Source organism: Bactrocera dorsalis, chromosome 3, assembly GCF_023373825.1.
Source record: "Bactrocera dorsalis isolate Fly_Bdor chromosome 3, ASM2337382v1, whole genome shotgun sequence".
NCBI lineage: Eukaryota > Metazoa > Arthropoda > Insecta > Diptera > Tephritidae > Bactrocera > Bactrocera dorsalis.
Genome location: NC_064305.1, coordinates 75048520 through 75062823, shown reverse-complemented (window position 1 = coordinate 75062823; position 14304 = coordinate 75048520). Strand labels below are relative to the sequence as shown.

General features: G+C 30.7%; 2 protein-coding genes across 4 annotated transcripts in view; both read left to right on the top strand.

Moving 5' to 3' along the window:
- Positions 1-11245, top strand: part of LOC105229187 (uncharacterized) — a 226675-nt gene extending 215430 nt beyond the window's left edge. For both annotated transcript variants that reach the window (XM_049453426.1, XM_049453425.1), the window contains one exon: positions 9844-11245. In XM_049453426.1, the coding sequence (XP_049309383.1) occupies positions 9844-10047 (204 nt within the window). In that variant the 3' untranslated portion in view covers positions 10048-11245. The remainder of the gene's footprint in view (positions 1-9843) is intronic.
- Positions 11246-12455: 1210 nt separating this feature from the next.
- On the top strand, positions 12456-13629 carry LOC105229134 (uncharacterized). 2 transcript variants are annotated; one of them, XM_011209230.4, is made up of 3 exons: positions 12456-12581; positions 12646-13127; positions 13200-13629. In XM_011209230.4, the coding sequence occupies exons 1-3, from the start codon at positions 12567-12569 to the stop codon at positions 13354-13356; spliced, it is 654 nt and encodes a 217-aa protein (XP_011207532.2). In that variant the 5' UTR covers positions 12456-12566; the 3' UTR covers positions 13357-13629. The 2 variants fall into 2 exon arrangements, with proteins under 2 accessions (XP_011207532.2, XP_011207531.2); XM_011209229.2 differs by having other exon boundaries at positions 12472-12581; positions 12643-13127.
- Positions 13630-14304: the final 675 nt, after the last annotated feature.

Here is a 14304-nt window from a genome sequence, read left to right as displayed (position 1 = left end):
AATGAATACAATCAACTCAGCCAAAATATATCTCACCTAGTTGCCACTTTCCTATTGGTTACATAGAAATACATATACATTTCTTTTAACATATTATATACGTTCACAATGACACTTTGCAGAGATGCTCGTATTTTCAAATGTCAGCAACATGCCAAAAAGAAGCAGAGCAGTCTGTGCCAATAACAAATATTTGGTTTTTGTGTATTTTTTTGGTCCAAAAGTGGTTATCAGCTGCAACGATTGCTACATACTATATAACTCGTTGTTTGCTTTGGTATTTCGCACTTGCCAAACATACTGACCGCTTTACCGTGGTTGCCACAGTTCAGTCCACTTTGAAGCTGCTTCTGTGCAAAATCAACTTCGATTTTATGAGGTAAAAATAAATAGTTGGCGTAAAATCACATTCGTGCAACATAAATAGCTTATTAAATGATTGAACCGGTTCATTAGCCATATCTTCGGTATCGATACAGTTCATTCAATAACATTAAAAGTAGCTCTAATCAGAGTACAATGGTTTATTGTCTTTGAATTTAAACAAAACGGAGAATTCACACAAAAGTAATAAATGTTTGGCCATAAATATTTTTGATTTGTTTGACAGGTTTGGAGGTGGGTGATTAACGTGATTTTGACCACAACTATCAAGCAATATATCGTCACCTAAAATGCAAGATAACGTAACATCATTTATCATAAGTTTACAAGCGAAGGAAAAACGATATAATAGAAATCACTAATATTGAAAAAAATTGAGTTTTGGTTATAAAATGGTTATATATTGGTTATAATATACTCATAAAATGGTTATATATTGGTTATCATATACTCACAAAATAATTATATAGTGGTTATTATATCTGACAACTGTTTTTAAACTTTCTTATGATAGTTGTTTTGCATTTTAGGTGACGATATACACATTTTTATACCCTGAACTGGGTATATTAAGTTTGCCATTAAGGAAATTTCGGAGACCCCATAAAATATGTATATTCTATTAGTATACATAGCCATGTTTTTCTATCCGCCTATACGTAAACTAGTCACGCTGTATTTCAGATATCGATCTGAATTTTTGTAAACGTACTTTTCTTTCAAAGAATCTGTTCACTTGTCGGAACCGCTGATATCGGACGACTATAGAATGTAATTCACAAACAAACTGAACAATCAAAATCAAGTCTTTGTATGGAAAATTTATTTATTTTACTTTACAAGATATCTCCCTGAAATTTGGCACTGATTGTCCAAAGCAACGTTGTAATCTCCGAATATATAGTACTTTTCAGATCGGGCCAATATCATATCAAACCCTTTTATGCTATAAGAAATGCACTTGTGAACGGTATCAAAAATTTGATGCAGCCAAAGTTTAACTTTTTTCTGGTTTTTATACAGCCATATTATATAAATCTAATATATAAATTCTCGTATAGTATATTATCTTTCTTCAGAAGTTCTTTCAACTACCCCTTAGTCTTCTGCCAACTACCCGTACACTTTTATGGTATTATAAAAAATTCCACTTCGAATATCGAATTGCCAAAAATCAAAACTAGGTTGCATTGTGGCTAAGACCGTTACAGCTACATTTGTCTGGCCTAGCGTCTATGCGCACTGTGCCGTTAATTTAGCTTTAGACGGCATTACTGCTATTTATGACGTGGCATTGCAACTGGCGGCAGCAGCCGCATTTATCGGTCAAAGCTTGCAATGCCGTGCAAAGCAGTGCAAATATTAGTAACCGCAACTGCAGTGAATGTATGTATATATGTACATACATACAACTGTTTCACCATCAAACGATCATATTTAGTTGCTAAGCGAATACTGAAACCTACACAGCTGCACGTGTAAGTGCATGCATGGAGGCATTGAGTCACATTATGAGTAGGACAAATAAAGGCAGCTCATTCTTCGGCGCACCAGTATTGATTTATTTGTATGGATATGCTAGTATGTGTGTGGGTGTATAGATAAGTGCTACTGGAAAATTCGTTAATTTCGATAACTAAGAGTGACTTTGAGAACACTTGCTTAGACACTTTACCTTTTCTACACTTGTGTTTGTATGTGTATACGTTTGCATATGAAATTTATTTTGAATTAATTTAGTTGCTTATAATTAAAACACAATTAGAATGAAGTAAAATTACCCTTATTGCTTTAAAGTAAATCAAAATTAATTAAACTTGAACTAGTATGTAACCAGTTATTTTGGGACTAGCTTCGAATTGTTTGCGCAATTGGAATTTAAGTCAAGTTACCTTAACTACCTCAAAATAAACCACTTTAATTTTCAACTATTGTGTAACTAGTTATTTTCGGAGTAGTTTCGATTTTTTTGCGTATTTTCAAAAATACACCATTTTAAGTTTCACAAACTCTGATTTACCCTACAAAGATACCACAAATGTACATATTATATATGTACATTCATACATATCTATATACGTACATCAGTGTGCTTATTAAGCTACCCGCTGGTTACACTGTTCCATCGTAACGTTACGGTCGTAATTTGCAAATATTTGCCAAATGATCTTCAAGCTCGCTGCTGCTGATTGCTTAGCTGCACATTTTGGTGCTGACGCTCAATGCTTTGGTTTTCGGTCAGCCAATTTGCGTTGACAATCTACACTATATACATATACCCATACATATGCATATATGTATGTATACAAAGCTATAGTTATGTAGAGCTTTGCCATAAGCAAAATATTGCAATTGCAGCTGCTGCAGTGTCTTACCACGGCAGCTTGTTCGCAATTCAGTGATGCATTACAAATCAGGCTTTGGGCTATCTGTGTCTTACAGCCCTCCTCCCTTGCCTCACTTGACGCTGGCAACATGGATTATTCATGCGTTGCATTGGCGCATAGCTTGATTTGTGTTCTACCCGAAATGGATATTTATAATATGGTAATTTAATACGTACTTCGGTTGGCATTTTTAACCGATTTGTAATAAAATGCGAACATTTTGGCCAAATAAGGCATTTCCATAACGATCACATGAAATTATCTTCAAAAAGTAAATGTCATGAAAATCTAATTGTGAATAAATAAACTATATACAAATTTTATGTTTTTAAAGTTATTAAGCTCTTAAAAAATCACCCTTTACAAGTATGTATTATTGTTATTAAGGTTGATCAAAAAATAGTATGACTTTGTTCATAATTTAAATATTCTTAATTATTTCTTCAAAATCTATGTCTTTCCCCTCAAAGTTATTCTCCTTGGCCCAAATACACTTGTGCCAATCCTCGAAACAGTTGTTAAAGTCAATTTCCGAAATAGCCTTCAATGAGTGAGCGGTCGTATGACATTGCCGAATAGCCAGAAGTCTCACGGAGTCGAATCCAGCGAATACTCGCTGATTGCGAAACAATATTGGTTGAAAATTTGGCAAAAAACTGACGAAAAATCAATGCAGTATGCGAAGGTGCATTATCGTGGTGCAAAAAGTAAAAGTTGTCGGCCCGCAATTCCGAACTCTTTCTACGAATAGCTTCGCGCATACAACGCACAACACTCAAATAATATTTCTTGTGGACAGTTTGGCTGATCGGAAGGACTTCGAAGCGCACCACACCTCGATAGTCGAACAAAACTGTCAACATAACATTGACTATTTAACCTGCTTTGACGTGGTTTTTTGTGTCTTCGGCTCACCTTTGTCACAATATTCGGCCGATTGGTCGGCTGTTTCCGGGTGGTAAGCATAGATCCAAAACTAAAAAGTAATAATACGTTTCATGACATCGGAATGACATAAAAATAATTTAATTTAGCTACATTGATCTTGATAGTCGGAAAGCATTGTTTCACAGACGTTGACGCAACGTTTAACAATTTATTGATCGTTCTCTCGCTTTTCTTAAGCCCAAATGATCTTTCAAAATTTTTTTCCACTGATCCTTCCAATATTCCAACAATGCCAGTAAGATTTCTGATTTTGATAGCCGTCCTGGATGTGGTACTATATTTTTTTCCACAGTAGTACATGACAGGAACGAACAGTCAAATAAGACTAGGAAAGCACATAGAAGTATTAGGTTTCTCCGATTCGTCATCACCTTGATTTTTGAGTGTCTTTGGCGTAGTTTTTTTTGGTTTTGATTTCAATTTCAATGATTGTTGACTTGTTTGCATGTCAAACTCTAAAACCCATGTCCCAAAGATAGTTATAATGCTCTGCATGAATGTGGGATCAGAATTCGCACGATCAAGCTTGTCTTGGCCTGTTTACGGCACACCTTTTGGAAAAAATTCTACTTTATCGGCACGAGTCGAGCAAGAACACGTCTCATACCCAAAACATTAAGCAAAATCATTCGAACTGACTCACGAGAGATGTCGTGCTCTCTTGCCATCTCTCTAGCACTTGCCTGAGGATTTTTAAGCACCATAATCTTCACTTTTTAAATATTTTCATCAGTGGAAAAGATCAAAGGTCGTCGAGGACGAGGCATGCCATAAACGATCTCTCGACCGTCTTTGAAGGCTTAAAAAATGTAAATAAACATATATTGTTAAACTAAAGGCTAATTCATCCAAATTTTTCCGGAAATCCCAATATTCTGCGAGTTTAAAGAAACCTCAATATTTGTGTATCTGAAAAAGTTTTTATGGTATCGGAAGTCCTTCAAATGTTATAAATATTATACATACCATGAGATCAAATTTGACCCGGACTGAAAAAAAAAACAAATTTTTGAAGTATTTTAATACAAATATTTTCTGGACGTCCCTTTTGCAAAAGCTCTTTTGGTGTCAACATTGACACACTTCATTATCATTAACAGAGATGTGAAAAAATAGTTTGATAATCAAAAAAATAATTTAATTTAACTACAATGACCTGTCGGTAATCCCATGTATATAAACTGCTTCAGATATACCTTACTTTTAATTCAAATATTTAACTTATTGTTATATTTGTAACAGTGATGTAATAATAATAATAATAATAGTATTTAAAACTGGAATCTTCTTATTATTATACAAAAATATCAGATATGATTCAATATGCATTACATGACACATTTATTTATGCCGACAAACTAATTGACGACAACTTCTATATATGCCTACATAAGTTTGTGTATATAAAATTGCCGTAGCAGGAAGCTAACCAAAATTATTCAGTAATTACCCGGTGACAACCCGATTCTTAAGAATCAATTGAGACGTGCAAACGGAAGTTTCAGCGCACAGCTAAGTACGCGGCTTGTAAAAAACAGCACATATCTCTGCGTAACGCGCACAATTTACTTTAATTTATTTAACACATTACTGTAAGTAGGCGAAGGGCAATGTCATTGTCACAGGCAAATACTCACATGCATAAAAACCAACTTTTATTAGCATAGCTTCTAAATTAGCAATAATAATAACAAACACGCTAGTGAATGAGGGTAATACCTTACATTGTTTCTAAAAATAAAAATATATACAACAACAACAACAAGCACATTCACAATTATGTGCTGACAGCCGGCCAGTCAGCCAAGCTCCTTGTAGCTCAACAATGTACGCGTGCGCGTCTTGCATACGAAAAAATCAGCGTCTGATGGCGTCATCGACAACAGCTAGCAACTAATAGCCAATAGCTACTGGTATTTCAGTGCTGATGACGCGCTGGAATTTCTACCAACTTATCAAGTGCCCCCGTGAGTGCTTATGTGTGGCTGTATGTACTCATAGCAAGTAATCAAAATAATAAAAAAAAACAGAAAAATTTGATGAAAAGCGATAAACATAAACATTTCAGTTAAACATCGACAGCGTGAACTTCAATTTTTAAACAATTTGATTATTTTATGGCTTAGCGCGTTTGAAGACAATGCGAATTCGCCATAAAAATGCCAATGTCAGCGTGTGTACGATTATGCAAGAATGGTTAACTGCCTGTTAGCGGTCATAGAAAATGTTTGTTGTTGTGCTGTCTTTCTAATTTTTTTGTGTTAGCATTTACTTTTGTCTCAAATTGTTTTTGTTTTAGTTTTTTTTTTTTTTTTTTAATTTCGATCTTTTTTGTTTGGTTTGCCAAGCCGCATTGCTGCGAAAAGTGCGACGACTGTCGAGACTGCGATGATTACTTGACTTCTACGCCTCTTAACACCTCCTTACAACATTTTTCAAATAAATTTTGCCACCAACAAATATCTTGAGAGCAAATAAATAAATGGCAGTGTGAATATTTGTATGTACACATGTATGTATGAGAGTGTGTGTGTATGGGACAGCTGCCAAGCTTGTGCACTTGCGCACAGTAGCTAATTTATGTTTGCACTTGCACGCCTACAAATACACAAACGTACATACATATATATAATACATGCAAGCTTATATACGTATGTACCTAATAATACATACATTCATATATTTATATGCACATTTTTTCGCACATTCATTGAAGGTCAATAGTAGAGGTTGCTTGTCGTTGTTATCGGCCAGCGTTGGCTCTTATCCATACACAAACACACATACTTGTCATACAAGTATATCGCTATAAATAGTTATGTGCATTCAATTGGCCACTTTGTTGTTGCAGTTGCTGTCGTTGAACGCATGCTAATCGCTTTTAATTTCCATCAGTTAGCTAGCTATGTGGCTGCTACTTGTCAATATGTGAGTGACCACAATAACCACAATGACGGCTGTTGAACTTTATTGCTATTTGTTGTTGTTAGCATTGTTATGAGTCTATTGTCACAAGTATACCGTGTGGGAAAAATAAAAGCAAACAATTTTTGAGATATGTTTAATTCAAAAGTTTAGAGTTTTTATGAAAAAACATAAAGGCACATAGTAAAGTAGTTTCGGACTAGTTCTTAGTTCTTTATAGATTATTTCATATTATATTTAACTTAAATAGCTTTTAAGGACTATTTATATAAAAAATATTTTTCACTTCAAATTGAAAAATATTTCAACATTATTAATGGAAAAATTATTTTACTATATAAAATATTAAAAAAAAAAATATATAATTTATTAAATATTCAAAACTTATTAATAAGAAATTATTTCAGTGTTTAAAATGTAAAGTAAACACAAAAAAATTAAAAATATTTAATAATATTCAATACAAAAAATATTTTACTATGCAAAATACTATATTTAAATTTATAAAAATATTTCAAAACTTTATTAATAAATTGTTTTATTATAAAACTGTCTAAAAACAATTAAAAAATTTCGGGAAATTTTCTTAATATTATTTTATCATTTCAAATTGAAAAATATTTCAAAATCATTAATAAAAGATTATTTCTTTATTTAAAATAAAAAAAAATCATAAAATTATTTACAAATTATTAATGCATAATTTATTTTACTATAAAAATATTAAAAAAAAAATTAAACAGGGAAGATATGATGTTACTTTTATTTTATTTAAAAATTATTTAACTATTTGGATTTCTATATAAAAAAATTTGAATATGAAAAAATTTGATATTTCTATATTGAAAATTTGAATTAATAAAAATTTTTAAGAATTATTTTTATAGAAAATTCAAAATCCAACTTTTGATATTTATATACTAACTTAAAAAATTAAAAAAATTAACACTGACAAGTCATGTGGCCAATCATTCCTACGAGGTTGGCTTATATCGATATGTCACACACAGCGTATACGTAACAAATTTCCATTAAACTCTTAAACGGTCATTCTTTGTAGCATTTGTTAATTGCTTTTAATTGCAGTATTTAAGCAATTTGTTGTATATTATTGCTGCTACTTTGCATTATAAATTAATTAGTAGAAATATTTTTTGCATTTCCGTTTCTATGTTTATGATAGCTTACTGATAGTGTTAATTGTTTAAGTGGTTTTACTGATTTTTGCGATGACTTTTAATAGAGAGGGTAACATTAACTAAAAAACTAATTAAAAAAATTAAAATTATTAAAAAAGCAAGCAAAATCTTCACAGATAAAAAAATTACAGCAAAAAAATTTAATTTTGATCGTTCAGTTTGTACGGCAGCTATATGCTAGAGTGGTTCGATATCGTCCATGTCGACAAATGAGTAGCTTCTTGAGGAAAAAACGATGTGTGCAAAATTTCATAATTAATTCGCATATATACATACATACAGATAGACATCCACACGAACCGTTCCAATAGTCGGTTCTAATTAACACAAACGGACTCGGATTTATATCCTGCAAAGGTCTGTCAACTCGGCACCATTTCACGAAATTACTTCAGAAATGTTTTATGCCCCTACAACAACAACAACAATCTATCGGAAATGGCTAAATCAACTCAGCTCATATATATTTAAGCATATATCATATATAATAAGCATTAATCTATATATACATTATAGACTTTAGTCACAGAAACACCATTCAAATTGTTGAGATTTGAAAGAAATTGAAGAAATCACTTTGCTACTCACTTTAAACATACTTACATGTATGTAAATATATATGATAATTTCATAAAACAGCCAAAAGTTACTCTAACGGCGACTAATCAGCACAAAATCGTTTCATTCAACGCGTGCGCGCGAACACAGTTAACCTTAGGCAAGCGGCAGTCAATCAGCGTTGCTCCAAGCCCACATTTACATATGTGTCAATATTTATGCATGCATACAAACATATATGCAAATATATGAGCAAAAGAGCGTGTCGTCCCAGTTTGCGAATATTTATATATTTTTTTGTGGGTTTAATAATGTCTTGTGACCGGTGTCTTGTGATCAAAGGGTGCGTATTAGGTGACATTTATTGCATGAAAACTGGTTTCATATAGCTTTAAGTTTTCGCAGATTACACTTTTGATGTAATGCGAATTAATAATCATATTTCTGATTTTTTTTTTTTTGTAAATTTTGATTGCTTTTGTAATTCACGAAAACTTGCAACGTTTTTTGGTTATATTAAATTTCAAGTTAAAATGCGGAAAATCCAAGAAATAACGCCAAGGTTGTAGGCCAAAACAAAATTATGGCAAATAACTGCAGAATTTTGAAATTAAAAAATAAAATTTTATTCTTCGGTATTCAAATAAAAAGTGAAATACGAAAATGCGGAAAAAAAATTCGAATAACTACGAAGCGGAAAATTGTTGTAATAAGTAAACAAGCTATATTTCAAATAATACGAAATTTATAATTAATAACTGTTATTGTTAGTGATACTGTCACTCCTTTACGCTTACTGTTACTGTTACTGTTGCTGTTACTGTTTCTGCTGCTGTTACTGTTTCTGCTGCTGTTAATATTATTGGTACTGTTACTGTTACAGATACTGTCACTCCTACTGTTACTCTTGCTGTTGCTGTTACTGCTGCTGTAAATGTTAGTATACAAACACTTGACTTTATAACAGTTTTAGTAGCAAATAATGATAAACAAAACCAAAGTATCAGCATTTTTGCTTTAAAAAAATAATAATTTTATGAATTAATTGTCAATCCACTGAATTTCAACATTTTAGAGGTTAGGGCTAGTAGTGGATTTCAATGAATTTTGGTATACCAAACCACTTTGAGAGCTATGCTCTCTTTTTTAACCCACTTGGGTTCATCAAGGACTGCCAGGGTCATAAAAATTATATAATCAAAAAATTTTAATGAATAACTGTTTTAAATTCCATACAATTTTCAAAAACAATATAGTTATAAATATATATTTTTTAAATTTTCAAAACTATGGTATATGTACTCGTATATATACATATAATACATATATGTATGTATATAATTATTTTTTTAATTTTTGTTTCAAATCACATTTCTTATTCCTTGCATCTTAAGCACTTTACATTTCCGTAATTTCAAATATTTTCTCTTCTCTCATTACAGCCATCATCACGCCCTGAGTCCGACTTCACTTTGGATCTGCCACGTGCCGAGCAGCTACGCATCAAAATGGAAAAGGAAAAGAAATTCCGCCAAAGATGTCGCTACATCACAACATTTTTGAGTCTGGTCTTCTTCTTGCTCACCGTTATGGTGGTCAGTTTGGTGTTGACGCGCGGCAAGCGGATGTTCGGCAGCATGATTTAAAGCGAAAGCGAAAAAAATTAAGAAATTGCAGAAAAATACAAAATTTAGCTTATTGTTAGAGGAGGAATAGAAATAGTGAGAGCTAGATGGGAGACAAAATAAAAATCGCGAAGTAAGCGAAACTAAGATAAAATTCAAAATTACATAGACGCCAGCTTAAGATTATATACATTAAAGCAGTTTACATATGACATTTGAGTGTGTTTTATTAATGTTTGTTTTCGAACTATTGTTTATGCGAACTTTTATTAGAACTGGTAGTTGTGGTAAATGAGTTTCATTATTATTAGTTAGCATTTTTATTTGAAAATTTTATTGAAACCAGTTTCGATTTTGAGCTTGATTTCAAATTGTTTATTAGAAAAATATTTTTAATTAATTTTGGTTTTGGAATAGTGTTTTTTGTGTGTTAAAAAAAAATCGTTCTAAATGTGGACAGCACGCTGAAATTATGTACGAAAAAGTCAAAGAACAATGAAAATTGTGAAAAATATGTGTTTTGTAAGTCTGTTAACCTTGTAATGATTATGTAAATATTTGTAGCTTTTCAATTTAAATATTTCTTTGCTTGACTTAACTTAAATTTTTTTTGCATTCCGTGTTATATCCCTTTTTTTGACTTTCCTTTTGCTATATTCTTAATATTTTTTTTTTATTTTTCTTTTGCTTTATCCTTCATAAAAATTAAATATAAACACGAAAATATGTTTAATACAAATAATTAAAAATCGAGAAATATATTTTTAGTTAATTATATATAATGTAAGCAATTTAATTTAATATTATGGAGTACAACGAAAGCTTAAAAATAATTAAATAAAAAACAAAAACAATAAATATAAAATATTAATAAAACTATGCTTATGAAAAATATTGAATAAGTTAGTTATATAGAAAATATAAAAAATAAACTTTCCAAAAAAATATTTGTTATGTTAAATGGGCTTTAACACAATGTCGGAACAGAAAAAATATAAATATATACATTCATATTTATAATTTTTTGCAAAAACAGTTATAAATAAAGTCGAAATCCAATTTAAATGAAAATAAACGATTTTTGAATTAATGTTTTAAATAAAAAATATTAAACAATATTATTACAAATATGCCAAGGCATGAAAAAATCGTGCTTACAGGCAACTAAATCACAGACATTTTAATTTAGTGAATAATATATTACATATAATATAATATATAATTCATACAAATAAAAAATATTATACAAATATATGTAAATACATTTAATAGTTATGTTTTAGTATTAAAAACACACATACATACATGCATACATACCACAAATATGAAATTAATTAAAAATTGAAAATACAAATCGATCAAAATATCGTTCAAACATACTTATATGAAGTCTCTAAATATGTTTGTAAATAAAATTTTTATGAATCTTCGTTATTTTTTTAATCGAAATGCATGTATGGCAACAGTATTGTTAATAAATTATTCTCTATGTGATGCTAGTTGTTAGGCTGTACAATAGTCGCATTTTTGTTTGCCTTGTACGCGCTTAAGTAAACGCTTACACACGCGGTATACATACATATGTATGTATGTATGTGGTAAGCTCGTTTCAATAATAAAATATTTTTAATATAATTTCCACATGTACATAAATACATATACATACATACATACATGCATAAATAAAAATAAATAACAATATACATATATGTACATGTACACAAAAACTAATGAATATTATTATAAATAATTTTGCTATTATATTATTTACTAGTGTACATACATACATATGTATATTAGTTGTCGTTCTTTTGGCAAGTCGCAAGGGATATGCAAATACATACATATGTATATAAATGTGCACGCATTATATAACATTTAGTTTCCATATATGTAAAATATTTAGTTAAAAGCTCTAGACCATAAATAATTAAACAATATTAAAATTTAATAATCTACAATTAAAAACGGTGTTTTATTTGTAATAATGGTATTTTAAATTTGCTGAGGTGAGTTGCAAGACAATACTGGAAACTAATGGTACTTTCAACGGCGTTCAGAAAATTATTTGAAAAATATATAAATTATTGAAAAATACTATATTCAATTGAAATATTTGCTTTAAAAAAATTCTTTAAAAAAATGCAACTAGAAGCACATATCTTTTAAATAAAATCTACCACAGTGTAACTGGTACGTATGCGTACTTCCAAATCTATTACCACAAAACAATTGCATACACTACGGCGCTAGTAAATGTAAACAATGTCAGCTGTTGGTGTAGCCAACAATTGCGATGAAAATAATTATGGAAAATCGCTCAAGTTAATAAATGCAAAAAAAATCTTTAAAAAATTAAGATACATCAAACAAATATTTAAAAAATATCAAAAAACACACTGTTTAATTTATAAGACGTAACGACATTGTGCACTGTTAAGCTTGACAAATTCATCAAATGCTCATAGGCATACATCTGGCCACACTACTTTCGGCATAAAAACATTCAATTCACTAAAGGCGAGTATGTTGTGTGAGCCATGCAATTTTGTTGGGTAAATAAACAATTAATTAAATATTTCTCAAATGTAGCAAATAAAAGTCAACTTTCTTCAGCAGCATAGAATGGCTAAACTGAAATTAATGGATAGTTTTACACTGCTGATTGTGTGCTTATATTTGCTAACAGTAAACGTCTCTGCCGGGAATCAAACATTGAAGAAAGATTTGCACGATGATAAGGCATTTGTGGAAGAAGTAATCAAAGCTCCCGAGAATGAATTGCATCATGTTGGTACCGATAAGAGCATTAAAGAAGAACCGGCAGCAGCAACACACGAACAAATAACAACAACGAAAAATGAACAACAAAGCGTCGCGGTAGAAAAACAACAAAAACTGTCACCTGTACCACAGGCTGAACCAACGATATCACCTAAGGAGCGTTTTAGTCACGTAGTTGAAGAAACGAAATATAAAACCAAAGATGTCAATCTCGATTATGAAGATGATGATTTGCCTGGTTCATATATAACCGGATTCTATATATTTATTGGCCTTAGTATGTGCGCAATGCTCTTTATTGTTGTACGGGTATATAGGTAAGTACTTCGCTTTATAACAAACCACCCGCCAACACACGTGTTGTGAACATGTCTTTTATTCTACCGAAGATTACGTTTATCGAGAGCTGAACGTAGGTACGGTGTACAAGGTGATCGCAGTACGCATGAGCTGGTACCTCTACCCGTTTCTATTGAAGATGATAATAGTGAGGATGAAGATCATACTTTATTCGAAGTGAATCGCCAACAAATTCGAATATTATGAGTATGAATTACATCGAAATATTACTTACATAATGCAACAGAAAAATCGTTTGGATACAATCCTATAGCTTTCTATGTTCTGTTTTTGAATTGTATTTATTTATGTTTTTGAGATCCATATATAATAAGTTAGATTTGGGGAGCATACAGCACTCTCCATTTTCCGTGGTATATTATAACTCTACTCGAAACAAATTTGTGATACTAATAAAATATTTTTGAATGTACATATGTACTTGAAGAAGATCCAACTATAAGTGGGCCGGAAAATAAATGCGTTTTTTATTTAAAAGTTTCTAGCTTATATATGTATATGTAGATATATTTTTGTTTTTCTACAATCATTATTGAAAGCATTAAGTGGTAAACAATATATAAATCAGTTTTTATTTATTTTTTTTTTTTAAAGAACAATGGTAACGGTATGTTGACTACCAACGTTAAAAAATGTTAAAAATAAACATTAAATTTACCCATAATTCCCTTTTTATTGACGAAACACTTAGATAAAATTTCATTGCTGAATAATTAAGCAACATTGGTAACAACGTATAGACTTGCCATACACACGCTATTTGATTGTAAATATTTTATGCCTAATCTGCTTTTTCGGATAAATATTGCTTCTTTAAATTCCATTAAATTCAAAAATATATTTCAATTCTTGTGGAGTATATTTCAAAACTAAATTATTTACTAATAACAACTTCAATTATTGCTACGAAAAGTAAAAGTATGGCAGCTCACAAAAGCATTCCAGTGCTTGGAAGCAACTCTGTGCTGTCCCATCTAAGAAAAGCTAAACATTAAAAAATGATAATTTCTATTAGTTAAAGTTGCTAGAAGTGAGCTGTTGTATTTTTAATAACATACATAATTTAACATTGTTTTGTAAGTGTAAGTGATTTATAGGAAGTAAATAAATGAGAAATATCTATCATGTTGTTTC

What these genes read in the sequence shown, in the direction of transcription:
- LOC105229134 (XM_011209229.2), top strand. An exon ending in ATTGTTGTACGGGTATATAG is followed by an intron (nt 13,128 to 13,199) that starts GTAAGTACTTCG and finishes ATTCTACCGAAG; the next exon opens with ATTACGTTTATCGAGAGCTG.